The 25,267-nt window shown below is 59.7% G+C and overlaps 2 protein-coding genes across 4 annotated transcripts; one reads left to right on the top strand and one right to left on the bottom strand.

The window, feature by feature from the left end:
• Positions 1-689: 689 nt before the first annotated feature.
• On the top strand, positions 690-13,468 carry MAP3K6 (mitogen-activated protein kinase kinase kinase 6). The gene is made up of 29 exons (XM_049617679.1): positions 690-1,453; positions 2,719-2,858; positions 2,945-2,968; positions 3,217-3,407; positions 3,523-3,691; positions 4,073-4,179; positions 4,608-4,778; positions 4,864-4,976; positions 5,631-5,790; positions 6,015-6,177; positions 6,257-6,364; positions 6,490-6,539; positions 6,629-6,724; positions 6,878-6,965; positions 7,073-7,206; positions 7,560-7,687; positions 7,942-8,078; positions 9,523-9,628; positions 10,127-10,284; positions 10,387-10,579; positions 10,687-10,825; positions 11,127-11,286; positions 11,416-11,592; positions 11,864-12,005; positions 12,254-12,425; positions 12,520-12,632; positions 12,719-12,792; positions 13,089-13,165; positions 13,378-13,468. Exons 1-29 carry the CDS (start codon positions 1,111-1,113, stop codon positions 13,466-13,468), a joined length of 3,924 nt encoding a protein of 1,307 aa, XP_049473636.1. The 5' UTR covers positions 690-1,110.
• A 479-nt stretch (positions 13,469-13,947) lies between these two features.
• Positions 13,948-22,517, bottom strand: SYTL1 (synaptotagmin like 1). 3 transcript variants are annotated; one of them, XM_049617682.1, is made up of 15 exons: positions 22,337-22,513; positions 19,708-19,936; positions 18,586-18,734; positions 18,309-18,393; positions 18,183-18,228; positions 17,691-17,763; positions 17,270-17,355; positions 17,019-17,132; positions 16,679-16,845; positions 16,342-16,438; positions 15,846-16,004; positions 15,502-15,580; positions 15,295-15,394; positions 14,295-14,500; positions 13,948-14,087 (listed from the first exon to the last, which is right to left on the bottom strand). In XM_049617682.1, exons 2-15 carry the CDS (start codon positions 19,896-19,898, stop codon positions 13,948-13,950), a joined length of 1,692 nt encoding a protein of 563 aa, XP_049473639.1. In that variant the 5' UTR covers positions 19,899-19,936; positions 22,337-22,513. The 3 variants fall into 3 exon arrangements, with proteins under 3 accessions (XP_049473639.1, XP_049473637.1, XP_049473638.1); XM_049617680.1 differs by having other exon boundaries at positions 18,309-18,734; positions 22,337-22,517; XM_049617681.1 differs by having other exon boundaries at positions 18,309-18,734; positions 22,294-22,517.
• Between the last annotated feature and the right edge of the window lie 2,750 nt (positions 22,518-25,267).

Consider the following 25,267-nt stretch of genomic DNA (forward strand, 5'->3'; position numbering starts at 1 on the left):
AACTGTAGTCTGACAGGCAGTCGTGGGCTTGCATTCTGCTCCGTCACGGAACTGAGTGATCTTGGAGACTAAGTCCCCAGTTCCTGATTTCAGAGCCCACTGAGGTTTGCTGCCTCGCCAACACCAGGAGGTTAGGGATTTGGGGAGCTGTGCGGGTGTGGCAGGCCAAGGGCTGAGGTTTCCGGTTCTTCTTCGGGTAGGAAGAGAAGTGTGGGTGTGGGGACTCAGGTCCCATGGTCATATTCTGGGTGGAGGTCAAAGGTCAGCAAGTCTCCACAGGAGATTGGATGCTGGGGAAAGCAGCCTCCTGGCAGAAGGCAAAATAAAGCCTGGGCTCAGATGCCAAGTACCATGTTCCTGGCAGGCAAAGGAGCAGGTTTCTCCCATTCTAGTCCCTCTCTGCCTGCACAGTGGAGCCCTGGAGAATGTATGTCCTTCGCTGTGTTCTGCACACTCTGGTCTTCTCTGGAGATCCATTCATTCCACAGACACCTGCACGGCGCGGGGTGGGGGAGGGGGCGGGGGGGGCGGGTTCTGAAGTTCACAAGTCCCTCCTAGCCCTTGCCTGGGCACACGTCTTAAAAGCTCCTGCCGTGTAGTAGACCACAGTGGTTGGCTGCACAGGGGCACAGGCTGTTCCGGAAGCGGCCAGTCTCAGAGGTTCTGGCGGGAGAGGAGGGAGGGGAGAGGCCAAGTCCCGGGCCGCTAGGGAGCGGCGCTGCCCCAGGGCCGAGGGTGGAGCTTTCCCAGTCGGCCGGGAAAGGGCTGGGCCCGGCCTACATGTGAGGGCAGGAGAGAGCGACGGCGGACTCTTTCCTGCGGAGTCCGGGTGGCGGACACGGCCAGACCGATTCCCGGGACTCCGAGCGGCGGATCACTGGATGCCCCAGATTCTCGGGACCCAATCCCCACTTCAGATCTTCAGGACCTTTGGTCGGAGCCTGGCTTTGGCCCTGGGCTCCAGATTCCCGGAACAGGGCCTCTGACCGACTCTGGGTTTCCAGATTTCGTAGGAGATTCCCAATCCTGAGATCCCTGGAGCCGTAGCCACTGGCTCTTGCCCCGCCCCGGGTGCCCAGAGCCGGGCGCCTGACACCGGAGCGCCCCCGCATGGCAGGGCCGTGCCAGCGGTCTGGAGCCCTGGAGCGCGCCGGCAGCTGCTGGCAGGACCCGCTCGCCGAGGCGCTGAGCCGGGGCCGGCCCCCCACCGCGCCCGCCGGCCGGGGCTGCGCGCGAAGCCGGCCGCTCAGCGTGGTTTATGTGCTGACCCGGGAGCCGCAGCCCGGGGTGGAGCCCGAGGCTGGAGCCGAGGCGGAGCCGCTGCCCCTGCGCTGCCTGCGCGAGGCCTGCGCGCAGCTCCCCGGGCCGCGACCGCGACCTCAGCTGCGCAGCCTACCCTTCGGGACGCTGGCGTTGGGAGACACCGCGGCGCTGGATTCCTTCTACAACGCGGGTGAGGGCGCGCTGGGGGCGGGGTCAGGAGCCGGGGCGGGGCTTGGGGGTCCCGGGGAGGGCCGAAGGGGGCGTGGTTCGGCGATTCCGGGGAGACCCCGAGATGGGTATGGGGTCTGGGGGGCACAAGGTGAGCTAGGCTGAGGGGTCGAGGTAGGGCCATGATAAAAGTGGAATTTAGGGGATCTGGAGCGCGGCCGGCCTTGGACTGGGGCTTAAAGCACTCTGGAGTCGGCACCATGCCTGGGGTTAGGATTGGGGCGAGGCTGGGAGCGGGACAGAGTGTGGTATCTCAGAAGTGAGGTTGGAGGGCTCAGCCTCAAGACGATCTCACGCGGAGCTCGTGAGGGAGGATCCTGGGAGGTGGAGCTTGGAGTAGGGAAAGGGGCCGTACTTGGGGGGCTGGAGTTCAGGGGAGGTAGCATACTACTTGGGAAGATCGGGCTAGAGAGGCCGAAAGAAAAGCCAAGGGATCCATCGGCGCAGGATTCTGGGCGAGGGGGTTTAGGTTGTCAGGCCCCAGTGGTTGTGAGGTAGTGGGCGGAACTGGAGGCAGGGCTGGGTCGCTCGGGGGCGGGGCCAGACAGGCGGCTATTCCCGCTCTGGTCACCCCTCCCTTCCGCCAACCCAGGCGCCCCGCCCCTGACACTTATTTGTTCATCCAAGAGTCTGGGAACCGAGCTTGCCTGATGGCCCTAAAATCGCAGCCTAAAAATGAAGGCTGACGCGACCTCGAGGATACAAAGACACACATACTCTTAGACTCACAAATCGCACATACGTTGATTCACGCAGGCCCTCGCAGCCACTGTCACTCACAGAGGTAGAAACATTAAGCGATACACACACAGGCACAGCATTGTCTAAACACACTGCTGGTGCCCGCCCCTCTCAAGAGACTGCGTTGAGGACTCAGGGTAGGGGACTTCTGTGTTTGCGCCACACCTTTCGAATGCCTTTCAAATGGCGCGGAACAGGCTGTTGGCTGGTGCACAGCTCCTCTCCTCCATGCTCAGTGCTCACTGGTTCTGAACAGTGGGATGAAGGTCCCAGCCTGTTGAGCCCAATCCTCTCCTGCAACACCACAGATATCATCAGTCCTGTAGAAGAGCTAGAGGGGCCTAGAAGGGGAAAACCGAGACCCAGAGCAAAACGGGACCCTGCGGGAGTCACATGGGAACACCGACAGAGCCAGGGTGGATCCCCAGGCTCCTTCCCCACCCAGCCAGGCTTCAAGGCTCAGAGCCTCCACCTCTGTGCCCACAGATGTGGTGGTGCTGGAGGTGAGCAGCTCCCTGACACAGCCCTCCCTGTTCTACCACCTCGGCGTGCGTGAGAGCTTCAGCATGACCAACAACGTGCTCCTCTGCTCCCAGGCTGACCTCCCTGACCTGCAGGCCCTTCGGGTAGGTGGCCAGGTGACCGGTGGGGGTAGGCACAGGGCCTGGGGTGGTGCCTACCTAGAATACCAGTATCTGACTGTCCCCTGCAGGAGGATGTTTTCCAGAAGAACTCGGTGAGCAGAATCCAGCCTTCCCTCCAATGTGCCCTTTGACCGCCACTACCTTTTCTGGCCTCCTCAGTCACCTCTGACCTCACTAGTTCCCCATGTGGGCCTCTGTTCCCTACGGCCAGCCTTCATGAAGTGTGCCCCTTCTCTTTTGTCCCCATCCTCACTGGTGCTGACCTCTGACCACTTCAGTGCCCCTCTCTGACCTGGTGCTGACCCCTGACCTGCACTGATTCCTGCCTCCCTCCCACCAGGATTGTGTTGGCAGCTACACACTGATCCCCTATGTGGTGACAGCCACGGGTCGGGTGCTGTGCGGTGATGCAGGCCTCCTGAGGGGACTGGCTGATGGGCTGGTACAGGCCGGGGTGGGCACGGAGGCCCTGCTAACACCCCTGGTGGGCCGGCTCGCCCGCCTGCTGGAGGCCACGCCCACGGACTCTTGGTAATGGGGAGCAGAGAGGGCGCAGGAGGAGGAGGCCGGTGAGGGCCCAGTGGGCTGGGGCTGAGGGACAGGCCCCGTCATTCTCTCCCCCTCCCTCCTCTGCTGGGGGCGATAGTGGCTACTTCCGGGAGACCATTCGGCAGGACATCCGGCGGGCCCGGGAGCGGTTCTGCGGGCAGCAGCTGCGGCAGGAGCTGGCTCGCCTGCAGCGGAGACTGGACAGCGTGGAGCTGCTGAGCCCCGACATCATCATGAACCTGCTGCTCTCCTACCGCGATGTGCAGGTGTGTGGTGCTCAGGGAGGCAGGCAGGGCAGCGGTATTCTGTGTCAGAGGAGCCCGAGTCCATCCCCGGGCTGTGCCCCTCAGTCACTGGTGGCTTCGAGCAAATTATCTGATGTCTCTGAGCCTCAGTTTCCTTACCTGAGGCCGGGGATGATCATGTCGCTGTCTCCCAGAGCAGCAGGGAAGTTGGGGCACACGGTCGGTTCTCTGTGAAAGGTGTGGTGTCTACGCTGCCTCCTGGGCCTTAGGTGTGGTGGGTGGGAAGATGGGGTGTCAGGGATGGGAGGGGACCCCAACTCAAGGTTTTCCTCAGGGTCTGGGGGCCGATGGGACCCCCCCCCCAGAGGCCATCGTGCCAGTGTGTGCCGTGCCCTCCCGCAGGACTACTCAGCCATCATCGAGTTGGTGGAGACGCTGAAGGCCTTGCCCACCTGTGACGTGGCCCAGCAGCACAACGTCTGCTTCCACTACACGTTCGCCCTCAACCGGTGAGTGGCAGAGCCACGTTCAGGTCACAGCCACCTGAGGACATGGGTCTCTGCCGTGTGACGTCACCGCAGTCTGGGATCAGTGCCATTCAGGGAATTTGCTGACCAGGGTCACACCGAGGTCAAATGGTCCCTGTTGTCCTGTCGCCGCTGCCTCTGGGGTGGAGTGGGGTGGGGGTGGCGCTGCTGCCCTTGGAGCGGTCACAGTTCCCGCGGTCACTCTTCCTCCGAGTCACAGCTGCTAGGAATCACTTCTCTCTGGATCGTTACTTCTAGAGACGGCAGTGCTGACCAGAGTCACAGCTATTCTGGGTTCATTATCGTCAGGCCTTTGGAAGGGGCCCTGCCGTTCAGGGTCTAGGGGTTCCTGGGTAGAGAGGGGGCGGGGCCGTCGGGTAAGTCCCCAGCCTATCTTCCCCTTTCCCTAGGAGGAACAGGCCTGGGGACCGGGAGAAGGCCCTGGCTGTGCTTCTGCCGCTGGTACAGTGTGAGGGCTCCGTGGCACCTGACCTGTACTGCATGTGCGGCCGTGTCTACAAGGACATGTTCTTCAGCTCTGGCTTCCAGGACGCTGGGCACCGGGAGCAAGCCTATCACTGGTAAGGGGCGCCAGTGGGTAGACAGTGGGCTGAAGGACGGGCCTGTGGGCATCAGTCCAGCCCTGAGTCCCCACCCCCACCCCAGGTATCGAAAGGCCTTTGATGTGGAGCCCAGCCTCCACTCGGGCATCAACGCAGCTGTGCTGCTCATCGCTGCTGGGCAGCGCTTTGAGGACTCTGAGGAGCTCCAGCTCATAGGTGAGTCCGTCCTGCACCCCTCCTCCCACCGGCAGGGCCTCAGAGGGGCCAGGGGAGAGCATGGGGAGAAAGGACACTGGGCCGGAGCTGGGACTGGCCTTGTCCCCTTTTGGACTTATCCTTCCCGAACCCACATCTGGACCCTCATACCTGTCCTGGGCCCTCATGAGCCCTTGAGCCCACAGGTGTTCCTAAGGCCACACCTGTGTTCCTTATACACTGAATTCTGCACACACTTGTTCCCCAAACCTTCCTTGTGCCGAAGCTCCTACTCCCATCTGAGAGTCCCACTAAAGTTTTCAGCTATTTCTTTTTTTTTTTTAATAATTTTTAATGCTTATTTATTCAGAGAGAGAGAGAGAGAGAGAGAGAGAGAGAGAGAGAGAGAATGCACCAGTGGGCAGGGGCAAAGCGTCAGAGGGAGAGGGAGTGAGAGATTCCCAAGCAGGTTCCGTGCTATCAGTGCAGAGCCCGACGCAGGGCTCGAGCCCACAAACCGTGAGATCGTGACCCGAGCTGAAATCAAGAGTCGGGCGCTTCACCGCGCCCCTCACCTGGTTCCATCTTCCCGCCCACACGGATGCTGCGGCCCACACCTGGGCTTTGCCCACACCTGCCGCCAGACTCCCTAGGACCCGTACCGCTCTCTCCCAGGCATGAAGCTGGGCTGCCTGCTGGCCCGAAAAGGCTGTGTGGAAAAGATGCAGTATTACTGGGATGTAGGCTTCTACCTGGGAGCTCAGATCCTCGCCAATGACCTCGCCCAGGTGGCGCTGGCTGCAGAGCAGCTGTACAAGCTCAATGCTCCCATATGGTAGGTGGTCCCCTCCACAGTCTTGGCCCGGCCTGGGCTGCCAGCCCCCGCGCTTATGTCCACTGGCATTCCAGCCTGAGCCCTGGAGCCAACGACATGGCCTATTCCAGACCGGTGCCCGCCGCACCCAGTGCCCGTGTTCTGGCCTCGTCCAAGCCAGTCCGCCCTCCCTGGCAGTGCCAGCCGGGGCTTGGGCTGAGCTGAGGACGAGGCTGTGCCTGCAGGTACCTGGTGTCCATGATGGAAACCTTCCTGCTGTACCAACACTTCAGACCCACGCTAGAGCCTCTTGAAGGACCCCCGCACCGTGCCCACTTTTGGCTCCGCTTTTTGCTACAGTCCTGTCAGCCACTCAAGACGGCTTGTCCCCAAGGGGACCAGTGCTTGGTGAGGCCGCCCAGTGGGAGTGTGGGACTGGGAGAGGGGCAGGCCCCTTCTAACCCAGCCCCTTCCTCATCACCTGCAGGTGCTGGTCCTGGAGATGAACAAGGTGCTGCTGCCTGCGAGGCTCGAGATTCAGGGTACTGACCCGGTGAGCTCAGTGACCCTGAGCCTGCTGGAGCCCGAAACCGAGGTGAGGTCACCGCTGAGGTCCCCCATCCCTCACTGCTGTGCACCCCTTCTCTAGAACCTTTGTCCCATCCCCAAGCCACTCTCCCAGTCCCCAGCAGCCCCCTCAGACCCACCTTCTTCTCCCAGGACATTCCATCCAGCTGGACCTTCCCAGTGGCCTCCATCTGCGGGGTCAGGTGAGGGGCGAGACCAGGGCGACCAGGTCCCCGGAGGGGCGGCGCTGCCAGCCACCGGGCGCTCACTGGGGATCTTCCTCCCTTCTCAGCACCTCGAAGAGGGACGAGCGCTGCTGCTTCCTCTACGCGCTCCCACCGGCTCAGGACGTGCAGCTGTGCTTCCCCAGCGTAGGGCACTGCCAGTGGTGCGCGCAGCCTCTCGGAGGGCGGCGGGGGTGGGGCGTGCCAGGGGAGTGAGGGAAAGGAAGGGACATGTCCCCTGGGTGCTCCCGGGCATCGGAGGGGACGGTTCCCGCCCAAGCTACCCCTCCCGTGAGCCTGACCTCCCTCACCCTCAGGTTCTGCAGCCTGATCCAAGCCTTGGTGACGAATCCGGATTCCACGGTGCCCACAGAGGAGGTGGAGGGCGTGGGGGAGGTGCTGGAGGTGAGGAAGGGGGCTGGGAGGGCGGGGAGGAGGAAGGGCCCGGGCCCCTGCTGAGCTCCCATCTCACCAATCCTCCCCCTCCCCCCCCCCCCCCCGCGCCCCCGCAGTTCGATTACGAGTACACGGAGACCGGCGAGCGGCTGGTGCTGGGCAAGGGCACCTACGGGGCGGTGTACGCGGGCCGCGAGCGGCACACACGGGTGCGCATAGCCATTAAGGAGATCCCGGAGCGGGACAGCAGGTGCGGCGTGCGGGGCCGCGCGGGCGGGGCTCGGCGCTCGCTGGGGCCCAGGTGGCCGGGACCACGAGTTGAGGGGGGTCCTGTGGCCGCGACTGTAGGCGCGGGAACCGTGGATGCCCTCCTGGTCGGGCTTACAGATGCCCGGTGGGTCCGGCCTGTGGGCAGAACGGCAGGCACCAGGAGGGCGGAAGGGTCCGGAGGGGTCTGTGGGCTGGGTGACAGATAGGGTGGGGAAGGTCAGAGAGGGGCGTGTGGTTGGGGCAGGTCCTGGGGGCGTGGCCTGGCTGGTGCTGGAGTTGGGGGAGCGTCTCTGCCCCAAGCTCGCCTGTTGGTCTCTCCCTACCTGCCCCCAGGTTCTCTCAACCCCTGCATGAAGAGATCGCGCTGCACAAACGCCTTCGCCACAAGAACATTGTGCGCTATCTGGGCTCCGCCAGCCAGGGCGGCTACCTCAAGATCTTCATGGAGGAAGTGCCCGGAGGTACCTGCCCCGCGTGGGATGGCAAGTGGAACTGGAAGTGCGAGGCATGGGGATGGAGCCAGGGAGGGGTGGGAAACCCTTGGGGAAGATGAATCCTAGCGTGTGTGGGTGGCGTAGCCTGGCATTAGCTGACACAGTGCGGCTGGGTGGTGATGGAGTCTGGGTCATGGCATGGGTGTGCCCGGGCCTTGAGCAGGGAGCTGAGGGCGGGAGTAAGTGGGCGCCAGTGATGACCTCGGATTGCTTCTGCCCAGGCAGCCTGTCCTCCTTGCTGCGGTCAGTGTGGGGACCCCTGCAGGACAATGAGAGCACCATCAGTTTCTACACCCGCCAGATCCTGCAGGGACTCAGCTACCTGCATGACAACCGCATTGTGCACCGAGACATCAAGGTAAGCAGGGCGCCTGGGTGGCTCAGTAGGTTAAAGCATCCGACTCGTGGTTTCAGCTCAGGTCATGATCTCACGGGTTTGCTGTCAGCGAAGAGCCTGCTTGGAATTCTCTCTCTTTCTCTCTCTCTGCCCTTCCCCCTGCTCATGTGCACGTGCTCTCTCTCAAAATAAATAACCATTAAAAAAGAGAGAGCGCGCCTGAGTGGACAGTCAAGCGTCCAACTCTTGATTTTGACTCAGGTTGTGATCTCATGGTTTGTGAGTTTGAGCCCCGCATTGGGCTCAGCGCCGATGCGCAGAGCCTGCTTGGGATTCTCTCTCTCTCTCTCTCTCTCTCTCTCTCTCTGCCCTTCGCCCTTCCCCTGCTCTCATTCTCTTTCAAAATAAATTAAAAAATAATTTTTAAATAAAAAAAATTAAATTAGGGGCACCTGGGTGGCTCAGCCGGTTGAGCGTCTGACTTCAGCTCAGGTGATGATCTCATGGTTCATGGGTTCGAGCCCCACGTTGGGCTCTGTGCTGACAGCTCAGAACCTAGAGCCTGCTTCGGATTGTGTCTTCCTCTCTCTCTCTGCCCCTCCCCCACTTGCACTCTGTCTCTCTCTCTTAAAAAAATAAATATAAAAAATTTTAATAAAAAAATTAAATTAAAAAGAGAGAGCGACATCAGAGTAAGCCCTGTAGAAGCAAAAATAAGATAAAAACAGAGAGGGAAGCAAACCATCAGAGACTCTTAAATACAGAGAACAAACTGAGGGTTGCTGGAGGGGTGTTGGGTGGGGGGATGGGCTAAATGGGCGATGGGCATTAAGGAGGGCACTTGCTGGGATGAGCACTGGGGGTTATATGTAAGTGATGAATCACTAAATTCTATTCCTGAGATCATTTAAAAAAAAAGAGTATGAGGGAATCCTTTGGGGGTAATGGAAATGTTCAATATTATTATTTTGGTTGTGGTTATACAATTGTATAGATTTTTCAAAGCCATTTGACTTATGCTCTGAAAATGGTAAAAATTGCATCCTTGGCTTTTATTATAAAGTAATTATAAAGCTGACTTTTTAAAAAGCATAATCATCATAATAATTTTTAAAAATGAAAAAAGGTAAGCCCTGTAGCTGGCCCACCCTGGCTCACTGGTGAAGGGGGACAGGAGGAGATATGGCTCCAGACAGAGACTGACAGTTTAAATTAAGAGTGCAGACCCCTTTGCAAAGGGTGGGGAATTTAATCAAGGAGGCTCCCTAGGGAAGGAAAGAACTTCAGACCTGAAGGCAAACCAGGTGCCAGGTCCCAGGAGTCATAAGTGGGATCGCAGAGGGAGGAGGCTGATAGAGGTGGGGTCAGGCTGGGATTCTAGGAGATGGGATCCCAGGATAGGGCCCGGTTTTGCCATCAGAAGCCCAGCCTGATGTGCACTGAGCACAATGTCCACTCTACTTAGGGGGACAATGTACTGATCAACACCTTCAGTGGGCTGCTCAAGATTTCTGATTTCGGCACGTCCAAGAGGCTGGCAGGCATCACACCCTGCACTGAGACCTTCACAGGTAGTGGGGTGTGGGGTGGTGAGTGGGGTGCTGACCTAGGACAGAAGAATTCTTAAGACCTTTCAGGGAATGGTGTTTCTCCTGGCCACGGAGTTAGAGCCCTAATGGGGGATGTAACCCAGGGCTGGTGACTGAGCCAGAGGTGAGGTGATAGAATCTAGAACTGGAGCTCGGATAGCTGATGATGGTGAATTTAAGTGCCTGGAATGGAGCTCAGAAATGTTGATGCGGGCTAAAGCATGTGACAGAGTTCAGAGTGGATGATGCTGTCCAGGATATATGATGGAACCTCCAGGGGGTGAAGGAGTCAGAATATGATAGAGCCTAGGATGAGTGAGGAAACTCAGGACAGGTGTTTGGCCACCAGGGTAGGTGATGGGAACTGTTTGGATGATAGAATTCACTGTGGGCGCAGGTGGCCAGAGGATGATAGAGCCCCCTGCCATCCCCGCAGTGATCAAGCCTAGGTGAGCCTTATTGCTACTGCTCCTGCCCTAGGGACCCTACAGTATATGGCCCCAGAAATCATTGACCAGGGCCCACGAGGGTATGGGAAGGCAGCTGACATCTGGTCACTGGGCTGCACTGTGATCGAGATGGCCACAGGTCGCCCACCCTTCCATGAGCTAGGGAGCCCGCAAGCCGCCATGTTTCAGGTGAGACCCCCCATGGCCTGGCTCATGAGGTCGGGTGGGGACAGACTGGACCCTGAACGCCTCTAAACTTGACCTTTGTCTACCCTCCCCGACCCTTCCCAGGTGGGCATGTACAAGGTGCATCCGCCAATGCCCACTTCTCTGTCAGCGGAGGCCCAAACCTTCCTTCTCCGAACTTTTGAGCCAGACCCCCGTCTCCGAGCCAGTGCTCAGGCACTGCTGGGGGACCCCTTCCTGCAGCCTGGGAAGAGGAGCCGCAGCCCTGGCTCCCCCAGACCCGCACCGCGGCCCTCAGGTACTACACAAGTGGAGGGAGGGGGCACGCTGGGGTGAGGGCAGAGGAGCTGTGGAGGTGACAAGACTGAACGGGGGCCCATGCTGACAGCCATGTCCCTCCCTCAGACGCCCCTTCAGCCAGCCCCACTCCTTCGGCCGACTCGACCACCCAGTCGCAGACATTCCCGTGCCCGCAGGCACCCTTTCAGCATCCACCCAGTCCGCCCAAGCGCTGCCTCAGTTATGGAGACACCAGCCAGCTCCGGTGAGAGCCCAGGGTCTGGAGAGTGACTTTGCCTCATCTGGGTTTGCCCTTGTACTCCCTCCAGAAGAAGCCCCCCACCCCGCCCGGCCTTGGCACCTCCAGCCACCTGCAAGGATGGCATTTGGTGCCCCCTCCCAGATGCTCTGACTTCTATTTATTGTGCCACCTCAGTGCCAGGCTTATCTCTTGTATCCCTGTGAGGTAGGCATAAAAATACAAGAGCCAGGATTCAAACCCTGGGGCGGAGGTGGCTGGCCGGTGTTGCTACCCGCCCTCCACCGGCAGCTCCCCATTACACTAGGGTGCCTGAGGAACCCGGGGCGGAGGAGCCCACCTCCCCCGAGGAGAGTTCTGGGCTGAGCCTGCTGCACCAGGAGAGCAAGCGCAGGGCCATGCTGGCCTCGGTGCTGGAGCAGGAGCTGCCCACGCTGGCGGAGAATCTGCGCCTGAAGCAGGAACAGGTGGGTGCGGCCGCCCCAGCGCTCCCTGGCGGTCGAGCGCGGACGGGAAGCCTCCCTCACTCCTCCGCCCACCGGCAGCTCTCTTGACTCAGGAGGCAACACCCACTGACAACCCCTCTTCCTTCTCAGGGTCCCCGTCTGGGTAGGAATCATGTGGAACAGCTGCTGCGCTGCCTCGCCGCGCACATCCACACGCCCAACCGTCGGCAGCTGGCCCAGGAGCTGCGGGCGCTGCAAGGGCAGCTGCGGGCCCAAGGCCTCGGGCCGGCGCTTCTGCATGGACCGCTCTTCGCCTTCCCGGATGCGGTGAGGGAGCTTTCTTGAAGTTAGGGCTGCCTAATAAGAGGTAGTGAGCTCCCTGTGCCTGGGAATGTGCAAGGACTTGGTGTTGCAAGGTTGCATGTCCTCCCTGTGAAGATAGAGCCCGCAGGAAAGGGACATCTACCCAGTTCTAACTTCCCAGCCCCTCCCTCGGCCCCAAGTCCGACTAGCCTTTGGCAGAAGGCTTTCTAGGGCCTTCCGACTCGAGCCCCACCTCTGTCTGAGACTCAGCCAAGCGCCCTTTCTCCCTCTCCAGGTGAAGCAGATCCTCCGCAGGCGCCATATCCGCCCACACTGGATGTTCGTACTGGACTCGCTGCTCAGCCGAGCTGTACGGGTAGCCCTGGCTGTCTTGGGCCCAGGCGGGCCGAATGGAGCTGGTCGGCGGGCCAGCGAGGGTAAAACCCCTTCGGGGGCGTGACGAGCACAAATGGGGCCGGGAGGGGGCGTGGCCCGTAGGGGTTAGGCTCTGCAGGGGCGGAAAAGAACGGGTGGGGCGTGGCCAAACGGGCCTATCCCAGACTGGCACTGCCTGGCGGGTACCCAGCGCCTTGCGCCTTACCCCCAGTGTTTGGGGATGTGTTTGGGGATCCCAGATGGGCGTTCCCTCCCTGCCTGACCTCACCCCAGTCACTTGGCTTGGCAGAGGTGGAGACGGAGGCGGTCCCACCGAGGTCAGAGGAGTCAAGTAAAGAAGAGGAACCCCAGTCCAAGCAGCAGGAAACCTTGGTCCAGTTGAGCCGGCTCCCTGGGGAACCAGAGCAGGGATCCCCGCCCCTGATGGTGCAGCTGAGCCTCTTGAGAGCAGAAACTGACAGGTAAAGCCCCTGGGCCTTGTCCATCCCCTCTGGGCCAGCTTCACCCTCATTCCTCCGGCTATTCTACTCTCCCAGCCTCTGCATTCTCCAACAGGCTTCGAGATGTCCTGGCTGAGAAGGAGCGGGAGTGCCAGGCCCTGGTGCACCAAGCTCTACAGCAGGTCAGCGGGAAGACAGGGATCTTTGCCCTGGCCTCCGAGCCCCCAGGTGAGCTGGTGAACACTAGCTGTGAGTGTGAGGCAGCTTCTGGCAGGAAGTACCCCTGGATTCACCACCTGACTCCTCCTTGACAGCTGCTCTCACAGTGGATCAGGGCCTGGTGCAGTGGCTACAGGAACTGAATGTGGATTCAGGCACCATCCAGATGGTGAGGGGGAGAGTGCTGGCTATCCTTGACCCCCACCGACCAAAGACTCCATCTCTGCCCATCTTTCAGCTCTTCTCACTTCCCTTCTCTCTTCCCCTCACACAGAGAATTCACTGTGGGAAGAGCACTTAGTATACCCCCCCACCATGGTACAGATGAGAAAACTGCGGCCCCAAAAGGGGTATTTGCCCTAGCATATTGGTGGTACTACACAGCTAGTACCTGAGTCTCTGAACACATCTTTCTCTGATTTTTTCTTCCACTGTTTTTGCATCGGGGTCTCTGTCTGCAACCAGCTGCTGAACCACAGTTTCACCCTCCATACCCTATTGACCTGTGCCACTCGAGATGACCTCATCTACACCCGCATCAGGTATGTCCTGGGCCCTCCAAGGATGACCCATGCATATGGCTTCGTGTTGGTCAGATCCTGACCCCCAGCTACATGCCTGCCTGGATTCCTCCCTGGAAATTACAGGGAAACCAGTGTCCTCTGGGGACAGAGAGGGCATCAGGCAGACAGTGGGTATTAGAGAGGGCCCAGGACCTTATTCTGGCAAGCCACATTGAGCCTGCTATCCCCAGGGGAGGGATGGTATGCCGCATCTGGAGAGCCATCTTGGCACAGCGAGCAAGATCCACGCCGGTTACCCCTGGCCCCCAAGAGGCTGAATGAGAGCTCAGAGACAGGAGGCTAGACCCAAGGATGGATGAATGGAGAAGACACGAGAAGCTTCTGATATACCTGCCCCAGGACTCCGGGTCAACTGGAGGAGGCCAGGTGGATGGGGGGCAGGGTAGGGCCCAGGCCTAGCCCCAGTGGGCAGAATCAACCATAGAGATGCCCCAAGCATATCAAGTACCGCCAGGCAAAGACTATTAAACAGAACACCCTTGTACGCTTGGGCCTTGGCAACTTCCGAAGTAAGGGGTGGGGGCAGGGGCTCCTGGGCGCAGCTCCCTAAGGTCTTTCCGTCTGAGTCTAAAGTTCCTTCACCTGTTCCCCTTCACTTACCGTCACCCTTTCCCAACATCACCCTCACCCCCAAACAGACACCAGCCCCTTGCTGCCCTTAGAATAAACTTTATTGGTTTTAGCCAAGGGCAGGCCCTGAGATGGGGGTCCTGAGAGGAGTTGGGTGGCTTATAGGACAACTATGTCCTGGGGACCAGGTTGGTTCTGAGTGGCAGAAGGCCATCCACCCACTCGCATGGTCGCTCCAGGAGTGTCTGCCACAGCTGCTTCTCCTCTGGTGTGGAATCCATCCAGGGCACCTGCAGCCCATAGCTGCTGCCTAGATATGTGCAGACAGGGGTGGAGGCCGTGCTCACACCGGACACCCCAGGTCTCAAGGAACACCTGCCTGGTCCCAGATTATGCACTTCCACTCCCAGTTCTCAGTGGACACCAAAGCCCAGGAGAGGGCAGAGAAGTGCCCGAGGCCACACACGGAGCCCCTGCTTCTCAGCATCAGATCTCCCCAGGGCCCTGCCCCACTCACCTGTGCCCAGGCTGAGGCGTGTACCCCCCAGCTGGCGGCTGGCCAGGGCCCCATGGTCCCAGAGAGAGAGCTCAGCACAGGCCTGGCGCAGGTCAGCAGGCCCGAAGCCATCATAAACCATGGTATGGTTGAACACAGGGCTGAGGCTGCGTCGCACCACCCTTGTCCTTTGGCGGCTGGCCCGGCTGTCATCAGGCAGCACTGAACTGTGGGGGGAGGTGGGCTGGCAATCACATGACCCAGAACCAACCATTCACTGAATCCTACCCATTTTCCCTCACAATGTCCATGTCCCCTGGCTGCTGCCTGACACCTGGGCCTCAAACCTTCCCAACTCGGGGATCTTTGTGCCAGCCACCTCTCAGGCCTCCTGCCTTTAAAAGTTACAACTCCCCCCCAAAAAATACAAATAAAAAAAATAAATAAAAGTTACAACTCTTATTCACAAGACCCTGGAGTAATGTCTCTGCTACTTCCCCACACAATGACCTTCACTGGCTCCCTGTTGCCCTCAAAAGTTGTTTCCAAACTTTTTAAAGCCTCAGAACCCTTTCTGCAAGATAAAATATCACTGAAAAAGTAAAAGCCCAACACTGTCCGTGGTGGAATCTGGGTCTGCAGCTCAGAACCTGATCCGCTGAATTCCATTTCACTCTCGGAGTGTGGGGTACCACCTAGAGGCACCCCTAGAAGACCCCTAGAGGGTACTTTGAAAACCACTGAACTGCAAGTTCAGGGCCAAGCCCCACAGCCTGGCCTTCCAGGTCTTTTCAGGGAAGAGCCAGTCACTCTGAAATGCAGCTCCTCAAGGGTGTCCTTAACTTCCCTGACAGGCCTTTGCTCCAGTCGTCCCTTTCACCCCCGCTCAGTGGTCAAAGATCAGACGGGGGGGGGGGGGGGGGATCAAGGGTGGTTGATTAGGAGGGGTTTGTCGGAGGTGGGGCGCTCCCGAGGAGGGGGCGCGGAGGAAGGGAAGCGCGAAGGTCCCGATGCCCCTCACCATTGTACGTAGGAATCCAGGGTTCCTGAGCGCTGCGGCACGAGGCCCTGAGCTTCCTTCACCCAGAAGTGCAGCTCCCCGCTGGGGGGCAGTCCCGCGCCTGCGGAGAGGCACGGCTCAGGCCCGAGGCTCCACGCCCTTGCGCGACTGGAGGTCCCCTCCTCCCAGGGCCGGTCCAGCACGGCCTCTCGCCGGGCGGTCACTCACCCTCGGAGCCGGCGGGGACGTACTTGACCGACAGAGAGAGCAGCCCGCGGCTGGGAAGGTCGTCGGGAGAGGGCGGGACCTGCGAGAGGCGGTCTCGTCAGGGGCGGGAGCAGGCCCAAGCCGAAGGGGCCGCAAAGGGGTGGGGTCTCCATACATCGACCGGGCGCGGCCAGCCGGGGGCACCCAACCGGCCGTCGGGGGCCAGGCCCTCGAAGGGAGCAGTAAGGTGGCGAGTAAGGTAGCCCCGAGGGGAGGGGAGGCCTAAGGCGGAGTCTGAGTGGGGCTGGAGGAAAGCTCGGCAGGGTGCAGGTGGGAGATCTCCCCATGCGGGCCAGCCGCCTCACCCGGGGCTGTAGGGGGAGCCAGGTGGATGCAGAGCCCCAGTCCCACGTGTCCAGAGGCACTTCGACTTCGCCCAGAAAGATGTTGCGACCAAGGCTTTCGCGGTGCCACACGGATAGGCTCAGCACACGGCCCCGGAGCTCGGCCTGCGGGACGGAGTACTGGGGACAGGAAGTGCGCTTTAATGGACCACCGCGGCTGGCCCCGGCTTCAGCGCTGCGGGAGTGTACGCCCCTGTCCTACCGCTCTCCTTGCACGAGGGAATCCGGGGGAGCCCCGAAGGCCATTAAATGGGGGTCTGGACTAGCGCCATGCCCACCACTAGACTGACCCCCTGGAGAACGCATGGACGGAGGGCCTCCCTGCCGTTCCTCCCGCAGAACGGAGGATCGGAGCGACCTGCAATGACCATACTATGGCGGTCCCTGCCACCCGGCCCCCGCAGGAAGGGCCGTCGGGTTCATTAATGGGGGAGTCTTTTGGTCGTCGCAGCCTCACCCGCAGAGTCTCATTGAAGACCGGGTTCAGATTTCTTTTCTTCACCGCCGTCTTGCGTTTGCTCTGCTTATCCGGGAGGAGGTAGCTTTTGACGTAGCTGAGGCAGGGGGAGGGGAGGACTGGAGCTGAGTGGGGGGCCCTTCCAGGGCCTCCCCCCTCCCCCCACCAGTGGGCCTCCCCAGCTCCAGCCGGGGAGCACGGCTTCCCGTGCAGCGCTTCCCAGGAGTTATCTCACCCACACCTCCCATGGACATTGATACTCCCCATTTTGAAGACGAGGAAACTGAGGTCACGAAGAACGGTGGGGTGGGGCGGCGAGAGCGGGTCGGGCACTCACGGGTCCGAGCGGCGGCGTCGCGCGGCCGCCAGGCCCTGGCACTGGATCACATGCACGCGCAGCTCCGCGGTGCCCGGCTCGTAGCGCAGCGCGAAGTGCACAGAGCCGCACACCTGCACGGCGCCCGCCTCCGCCTCCCCGGACAGGCTCAACTGGCTGCCGCTCAGCTGCGGACGAGGGTGCAGGTCAGGGAGAGCGTGCAGGCAGGGCTCAGGTCGCCGCAGGGGAGGGGGGGGGCGAGGGAGGGGTCAGGCCCGGGCCACGCGCGGAGTTACGGAGGGAAGGCGCCCCCCTCCCCACCGGTCTCCCGCGTCCCCAGGTCCTCGCCCTCACCCCTCACCGTGGAGGAGTTGAGGCTGGACACGGAGGAGCTGCTGCTGAGCATGCGGTCGAGTGAGGGGCCGGGCCCCGGAGCCTCCTCTCCGTTCTCCAGGATCTCTGGCGCCGCCTGGGTCTGGGGAGGGGGGAAGTGACCGGGCGCCCCCTCTTTCCCAGCCCCTTCCCAGGCGGCTTAAAGTCTGGGGCAAAGGGCACTGCCCGCCCAGAATCCGCTCCGGGTCTTGGGAGCAGCCGCGGGCCGTTCCCGCCTACCTGGGCTGTAGTAGGCGGTGGCTCCTCTCCCCGCGACCGCGGCTTGGGCTCCGGGTCCGCCTCCACCGCGTAGACCTGTGGGGCCCCTGGGCCCGGGGCGGGGATGGGGCACAAGCTGCTGAGCTTGGCCCTCTTCTGCCCGCCCCTGAGCCAATTTGGAGGGACTGGTTTGCGACCCCGGTGACCTGCAGATTCAGGCCCCAGTGCTGCGGGACGCCCAAGGAGACCACACACACACACACACACACACACACACACACACGAGAGAGAGAGAGAGAGAGAGAGAGAGAGAGAGAGAGAGAGAGAGAAGAAAGAGAGAGAGAGAGAAGGTGAGAGAGAAGGTGACCCCCACAGGTGGTTGGGGTCACTTAGACTGATCCCGGAAACCTCTTTACTCCCCAGTGCACACCCTCCCACTCACCTTCCTGGGCCTGGGGCTCTTCCTCATGCTCTGAAGTCTTTAGGGGGACATACGGTGAGGGAGAATCAGGTTCCTGAAAGAAGCAAGGCGTAGAGGTCACAGTGGGGTCTAGTGACAAGGGGGTCAAAGGTCACAGTGGGGTCAGAGGTCAGAGGCTCCAGCTGGCTACTCCAGACAGATTCAGCACAGCCCTCAAGGCAGGGCTGGCAAGCAGCTGCAGGACCAGTTGGGCCTGTATGTCACACCCCCTCACATGCCAGGGCCTGCCCTGCCTGACTCCCAGGGTCCCACTGGTGGCAGACAGTAGTGTCTGAGTCCTGGACCTCGCCCAGCTCCGTCCCCCACCACCTCTAATAGCCGGCTTCTGAGATTCCCTTAGAGGCCAGGTCTGTATCTCCACTGGACAGAGGAGGATGACAGCGGCCCAGACCAGGATCTCCTGATTCTCACATCCCATTCATTCATCAGCTCATTCAGTGACTCATTACTCACCTCAGCCTTGCTGAGCATCTCTTGGGGGGCCTTGTCCATGGGGAGCCTAGAAGGGAGAGGTGGCTGTCAGGGGACAGGCCCCAGGGGACTGGTAGGCACCCTCCCCTCCCTGTCACCCCTCCTCACCTGGGCTCCAGCTCCTCTTCAGTTTCTTCTTCAGCAGCCGCAGCCTCAGCCTCCCTATCGCTGCCTGGAGCCTGGTCTCCCGTGCCTGGGTGAGAAGTTCTGTGAACCCTCAGTCTCAGGAAGTCTGGCCTTTGAAGATGCTCACTTACCTCCTGCTCCTGGGAGGGGTGGTGCCCACCCAAAGACACACAGTACCAGGGTCCCTCTCTTCCTGTCCATGTATACCCAGTGCCCTGGGCTGTGTGCAGCCAGCCCGACCCTAGGGATCTCCTCTCACCCCTGGAGCTCTTCTTTCTGCGGATAGAGGCTCGGACAAGGTCAGAGCCAAGGTGCGCATGGTGGTGCCGTTGTGAGCGCGCTTCCTGGAACCAGTCTCCCGTCAGGATCTTCAGCTGTCCGGGGTCTGCCAGCGAGGCCCGGAGCTTGCTGGAGGATGAGGGAGGGGATGGCTGTCACCCAACCAACATTCCTGCCACCCACTCTGTGCCAAGCCCTGGACCCGGACCCAAGGACACAACAAATCAGACTCGATCCCTACTCTGGGTCAAGGAGCTCGGGTTGGTGGGAAGACTGCATCCAGAGTAGATAAGTACACTATAATGAGGTAGGTGCCATGATGGATATGAGAAGGGCCAGCTTTGCCTGTGGGAATCTAGGAGGCCTTCCCACTGGAGGTGACATTTGAATTGCTTCTTAAAGGACAAATTGGAGTTCTCCTGGCAGAGAAGGAGAATCATTATCATTCATTAAATGACTACTGTGCATAATCCCTCCTCCTAATTCTATGAGGTAGTGCTCCTTAGGCCCCTTTTACAGATGAGGAGAGTGTTGCTAGGGAGGTCGGGTAAGCTGCCCAAGGTTACATGGCTGAGAGGTGTCTGTCTGTCCCCAAATGCTACTTGAAGTCCCATGCTCTTCTGCCACTGTGCTCTTTCTTCCAGGAAGAAGGGACAGCATAGGAGTGAAGGGTGTGTTCAGACTGTTAAGCACTTGGGTGGCTGTAGTGGACACTTATGTGTGTCAGGGGTGGGGCTTGCTGGTGGAGGATGAGATTGGGGAGGCTGGCAGGGACTAATCAGGGAGGCTTTGCAGACCACACTTAGGAGCTTGGCCCTGACATGAGATGCTGAGGAAACAGAGGAGGTTTTGCTAGGGGATATTAAGAACAGATCTGGGGAGCTCCGGGCACAGCATGACCAGGGGCTCAGAGAGGGCAAGCTGGGAGGCAGGAAGGCTGGTAAGGGAGCTGGTGCAGCCACCTTGGGAGGGGTGAGGAGCTGAGCTGGCTAAGGGCGGAGGCAACCAATGGGCAAAAACAAGAACTACCCAGATATTTGGCGCACCTGAGCCTCCCAGAGTCTGGGGCCCCTTCCTCCTGGGCTCCCCTGCCCTGCCTCACCTGACCCGGCCCTCCTCCAACTGGCGAAGGTGGGCATCTCGCTTCAGGACGTCGGCAATGGCCTCCTGCTCCTCTTCTGTCAGGAAGCTGAGGTCTAACAGTCCATCAGTCTCAGGCTCTGGCTCATGCGCCATGAGGAGGCAGGGCAGGGTCCAGAGTCCCTCTTGAGATGGGGGACCCCTGTGGGGCATCAGCTGGGGCAGTGCCCCAGCTGGGCACACGTGGCTCCCTGGGGGCAGACCAGAGGTCAGGTCAGGCCCTGCCCGAATACGGGGCACATCCTGGAGCTGACTGCCTTTCCTTTTTCTTTGTTAAAGTAGGCTTCACGCCCAGAGCGGAGCCCAGCGCAGGGCTTGAACTCACGACCCTGAGATCAAGACCTGAGCTGAGATCAAGAGTCAGACGCTTAACCGAGTGAGCCACCCAGGCACCCCGACTGCCCTTTTCTGCCCAAATATACACCCAAATGTTGGCAGATCAAGGTGGCATGATGCACCCCCATGGACACGTGCATACACCAGCTCATGAATACACGCATAGACACACTTGAAGACGTGTACAGAGTCACACATGCACACACACTGACACCGAAGACACAACTACCCACAGGGAGGTATACACATGGGCATACCTGCATAGACAGGCACGTGGACACATGTTCCTCCACAAAGGACCCTATGCAGTTATAGTCCCATATAGACCCATGCCCAGACCAGGACATGTACCTAACATATTCTTAAATTTAAAAAAATATATATGTTTATTTACTTTTGAGAGAGAGAGAGAGACAGAGTGGGAGTGGGGGAGGGGCAAAGAGAGAGGGAGACACAGAATCTGAAGCAGGCTCTAGGCTCCCAGCTATCAGCACAGAGCCTGACACAGGACTTGAACTCATGGACCACCAGATCATGACCTGAGCCGAAGACGGAGGCTTAACCAACTGAGCCACACAGGTGCTCCTGTACCTACATTTTCTTAAACATGCACACGAGGACCCACAGAATGTATAATAACCCTGGGGACAAAACCTTGACCTGAGATTCATACAAATCACACTGACTTTTGCACAGAAATTGCCCCTCCACCAACTGGATTGTGAGTTCCTTGAAGATAGGGACAGGGCCTCACCCCAAAACCCCGTATGTTATACACAAGAGATAGTTGGTAAAAGTTTGATTAATTGAATGCAGAAATATACCTGCACACACATGGGGAAGGCACACACACACACACACACACACAGACACACATCTGCTTACCCTCCTGCCCCGGGGAACCTCCCAATATGGGTTCCTTCCCCCCACCCTTCACCTCCACTCTGCCCTGGCCCATTTGGCCTTCCTGTTTGAAGCAACCTCCTCCCCAGCCCACACCCCCACTTCCTCCCCTCTGAGGTAACCACTGCACCCACTCCCACTGAGGACTCCAGCCAGGGATGCCCCTACTGCCACCCCTGCCCTCTTCCCCGAGCCCCTGAGCCCCTCTCCTCTGGGCCACATGGGTTCTCCCCCTTGCCCTGACCCAGGACCTGGCTGGGGTCCCAGAGGTGGAGGCCAAGTTCGGCAAAGCCGCCCAGGCTGCTCAGGTACCATGGTGACTCCGGAAGGAAAACATTTGCCAAGCTCAGAGGGGCATGTGAACGCGGCAAGAGACCCATGACTGGGCCATGGGCAGAGCAGAGGCATGGCGTGAGCCCGCTGGGCAGCCTCTCCTCCCCTGCTGCCCCTCCCAGCCTCTCCCACACCAGGGCACCGGGCAAGGCTGAGATGAGAAGAGGGTGCTCTGCAGGCAGGTCCTGGCTTGTGCCCGCCCAGCTGAGTCAAGCCCGAGAGAGCCCTCTCCCTGTGCTGCCCCACCCTCACCCCAGGGCTTGGGGTTCCCGAATGTCTATATCGAGTACCACGTATAACACTGTGAATGCCCATGTGCCCAATGTTAACAATACTTCCTGCACATCTGCTGTGTTCAAAGTGCTGGGTGTTGCAAATGCACGGTCGGGGGCTCTTCTGTGGCATGGTGTGCAAGGCTGTGTTGAGGTCTCTGTTACGTCGTGCCCTTGTGAGAGTCTGCATACTGTGGGATCTAGGAGGCTGTTTATTTTGTGGGTGTGAATATTGTATCAATGCGTGTGTGTCTGTGCATAATGTCACAATGTGATGCCGCGTGGGTGACTGTTGTCTGTGTTGGTACGTTCAGTAACTTTCCGGTGACAGCGTTGTGTGGCGCGTGCCACACACTGTGTATTTCCTCCTGTGCTGTATGTGTGACTGGGCTGTGTTGTGGGGTATGCTCTGGTGCCCTGGGGACCACCGGGTGTGTGTGATTGAGTAGGGAGGTGGGGGATGTTCTGCAGAACCGACCATGCCCTTGTCCTGCAGGTCTGAGCCTGGGGTCCCCAGCAGCGCCTCCTTCCCTGCAGACCCTTCTCCTTCTAGAGGCAGAACCAAGTGTCCCGTCCTCCCCACTCTGTTTTGACCCTATGGGACAGACCCATTGGTCAATATGTTCCAGTCCCAGACCCTCTCCCACCTCCTCCCACACCCAAGGCCCCAGAGGGTACCCAGGATACCAGGTGGAAGTGCCTACCCGTTGGACACTGGCAGGGAACCCTGGTCCTGAGGTATGTTACCTGGAGGGGTCCAGTATGGCTCAGACACCTTCGTAGGATGACTTCAGCTCCCCTGGCAGCCGAGTTTCAGGGCTGAACTTCAGGAGACGTGCAGTGAGGGACTAAGGCTGACTCAATCAGCAGCCCAGAGCAGCTGCCCCAGGAGGAGGAGGAGGAAACACCTTCTCACCTTCTCAGCAGGGCCCGATGCAAAACCAGGCCTGGACTCCCGGCACCCGGGGCAGGGGGTGGGGTGGGGTGCTGCAAAGCCTTGCCTTGCAGAGGACCCAGAGCCAATTTGGTGGGCGGGAGGCACCCGGGGCTTGGCCCCAGCTCCACTGTGGACTTATTCTGTAATTCCTGTACCGCAGGGCAGAGCGGCACCAACCCCTCAGAGCCTTGGTTGTCTCAGCTGTGGAATGGGTGGTGCCCCTACCCTGCCCGCTGAATTGCTGATAGGAACTTGCTTTGAAAGCAAGGTTAGAGACCTTTCTAAGAAGCAGGGTTGGAAGGGTTGCAGACTGCAGTCAGAGGACCCTTAGTAGAGAGAGTTCTCGCTCTGCCACTTTGTGACCTTAGGCAGGTGTCTCAAACACGCCGAGTTGCAATTTCCTCTCTTGCACACTGTGGATAGAAGTGGGAAGAGCCCTATTCTAAGAGACAGGAGAGCGCCCGGCACAAGCCGGCATGTGGTAGGTACCAGGTGTCCCCTCTCCAACACAGTCCATTTCCACAAGTGTCCCCTCTCCAACACAGTCCACAATCACTGCTCCACCCTGTCCACATGTGCCTCCTGGGAAGCGCTGGCCACAGCCAAGCTGCTTGGTCCCCTGACTTTGTCTCCACACCCCTCCCCCTCACCTATCAAATCTTAACTTCCAAGTTTCCACTGCTGTGAACAGCCCCGGCCTCCTGCTGCTTGCTGCCAGTTCCCAGACTGCCCCCCCCCCCCCCCCCCCCCCCCCCCCCCCCCCCCATTTTCCCCCCCCGGGAACCGCCCCGCCCCCCCCCCTCTTGGGGCCCTTTCCCCGCCCCCCCCCCCCCCCCCATCCCCATCCGTCCCCCATCGCTGTTGCCCTCCCAGGAGTCAGTACCGGCCCAGCCTCTTCTGGAACCCTCCTCCTCCCTGCCTCCTGGCCTCCATTCAGCTTCTCCAGCTCTGCCTGTGCACACGGCTGTCAGAGGACCCTTTTAGCACCCCACTTTTATCTGTCATTCCTCAGCTTTGGAAGGTGCTGGCAGACAACCAGGGTGACCTTGTGGCCGGTTCACAAATGTGCTCCCAACCGGCCCAGCCTCCCTTAGACACTTTGACTAACTCTTGGGCTGTCCTCCTCAGGCTGACCCCCAGACACCCCACTGTGATGTCCTGGTCTCCCACATCCTTAGGGCCCTCCCCAAAGACTCTGCTTCCTGTCCCTTCAACACCCCGGTCTGCTGGCACGCCCTGGTCCCCAGCTGCAGGAGTGGTCTCCCCACTTGCCGCCGCTGTCCCTCCAGGGCTCTTTGCCTCCATGCTGTGCTCTGCACTTAGACTGGGCAACTCCCACGGGGAAGAGGCAGGGGCCTGGAGGCCAGTGGGTCTGGCTTAAACTTCTGGCTCTGCCACATGGTCCCCAGTGGACTTGAATCAACGACAATCTCTTTAAGCCTCACTCTCTGCCTTTATAAAACAAGGGCAATGACAGCAGCCATCTCAGGGGACCGCTGAAAGGAGTGTCCCTTTACTCCATTCTCCTTTTTGATCATAGTACCCAGCCCTTTGGAGAACAGCCCCTCCCTACTTTACCCCTTGTGCTCCAGCCAGGACATCTTGTGGGGTGGCTCTGGAACCAGGCTACTGAGCTTGAACACGGTTCCACTCTTCCTACCTCTGTGCCCTTGAGCAAATCACTTTACCTCTCTGTGCGTATTTCTTCATCTGTAAAATGGGGACCATAGCACTGACCTCACTGGGCTGTGGTGAGGATAAATGATACTTTATTCCAAGGCCTAGAGCACAGTAAGCACTCAATAACTATTGGTGATTTTTATGGCCCCTTTATATCCTGTTTTCCCAAGGCTAATTTAAAGTTCTGCTGGGCTGGAGCAGGCCTTACAACTTTTTTCTGTTTTGCTGTGGTTGTCCTCTGTACAGGAACCCCCCCCCCCCCCCCAACTCGCAGATGGATCCAAACATGCAAAATGGAGTTTTGAAAATGCAATTGCTCTCAAGTGGGGAGGGAGTGGCTCTGTCTTGCCCTGGAGAAACCCCAGCCCTGCAGGGTCAGGGATGAGTTGACAGAGGCCTCCAGGGCCCTGAGGGCCAGCAGCTAGAGCTGCCCTCAAGGTCATCCTCAAGATGAACACAAAGGGCCCTCAGGATTCAGAGACCAAATCCTTGGCTAGTTCAACTAAAATGATAGATGCCATAGAGCAAGTTAGGAAAGACGTCACTAAGGAAGTGGCTTTTAAGCCAAGCCTTGGCAAGGAGGGCCGTAACTTCAACAGGAGGAAAGCAAAGCAACAGAAATGCTGCCATCGTGCTGGAGAGCAGGGTCCTGGAGGGCCCTGAGAAGTGGGGTGCCATGGGGCAGGGCGGTGACCTGATCGCTGGGGGTCAGCACGAGGAACTCGGCGACATGACCGATGGCTAAGGTAGGGGCCAAGGCTGGGGTGATTCCCAAACTGTGTACCCCTGGTTGCCCAGGGTGCTGGTCTGCACAGCCCCACCTGCCAATCAGTACTCATCTGCATTGAGGAGAAAGCCCACGGATGGTGGACACGGGAGGGTGCAGAGCTCCCACAGCCTCGGGCAAGGGCCGGGGGTACTGGAGGGAGGCGGACATGCCTGCCAGCTCTGCATGAGGTAAGCACTGGACGAGGACTCCACCACGGCCCTGCCAACCAGACGGCTCTCCAGGGGGCAGGACAGCAGGGAGAAAGGAGCTGAAGGGGCAAGAGACCACTGAA

Source organism: Panthera uncia (assembly GCF_023721935.1).
Source record: "Panthera uncia isolate 11264 chromosome C1 unlocalized genomic scaffold, Puncia_PCG_1.0 HiC_scaffold_4, whole genome shotgun sequence".
NCBI classification, from domain to species: domain Eukaryota; kingdom Metazoa; phylum Chordata; class Mammalia; order Carnivora; family Felidae; genus Panthera; species Panthera uncia.

Excerpts from the sequence above, each read along its gene's own strand:
- MAP3K6 (XM_049617679.1), top strand. The coding sequence starts at position 1,111 with ATGGCAGGGCCGTGCCAGCGGTCTGGAGCCCTGGAGCGCGCCGGCAGC. Across the intron at positions 6,365-6,489 it reads TGCTGGAGCCCGAAACCGAG|GACATTCCATCCAGCTGGAC; the intron begins GTGAGGTCACCG and ends TTCTTCTCCCAG. Across the intron at positions 12,426-12,519 it reads TTGAGAGCAGAAACTGACAG|GCTTCGAGATGTCCTGGCTG; the intron begins GTAAAGCCCCTG and ends ATTCTCCAACAG.
- SYTL1 (XM_049617680.1), bottom strand. The coding sequence starts at position 19,898 with ATGCCCCACAGGGGTCCCCCATCTCAAGAGGGACTCTGGACCCTGCCC. Across the intron at positions 17,764-18,182 it reads AGATGCTCAGCAAGGCTGAG|GAACCTGATTCTCCCTCACC; the intron begins GTGAGTAATGAG and ends TGCTTCTTTCAG. Across the intron at positions 17,356-17,690 it reads AGAGCCCCAGGCCCAGGAAG|GGGCCCCACAGGTCTACGCG; the intron begins GTGAGTGGGAGG and ends CCCCGGGCCCAG.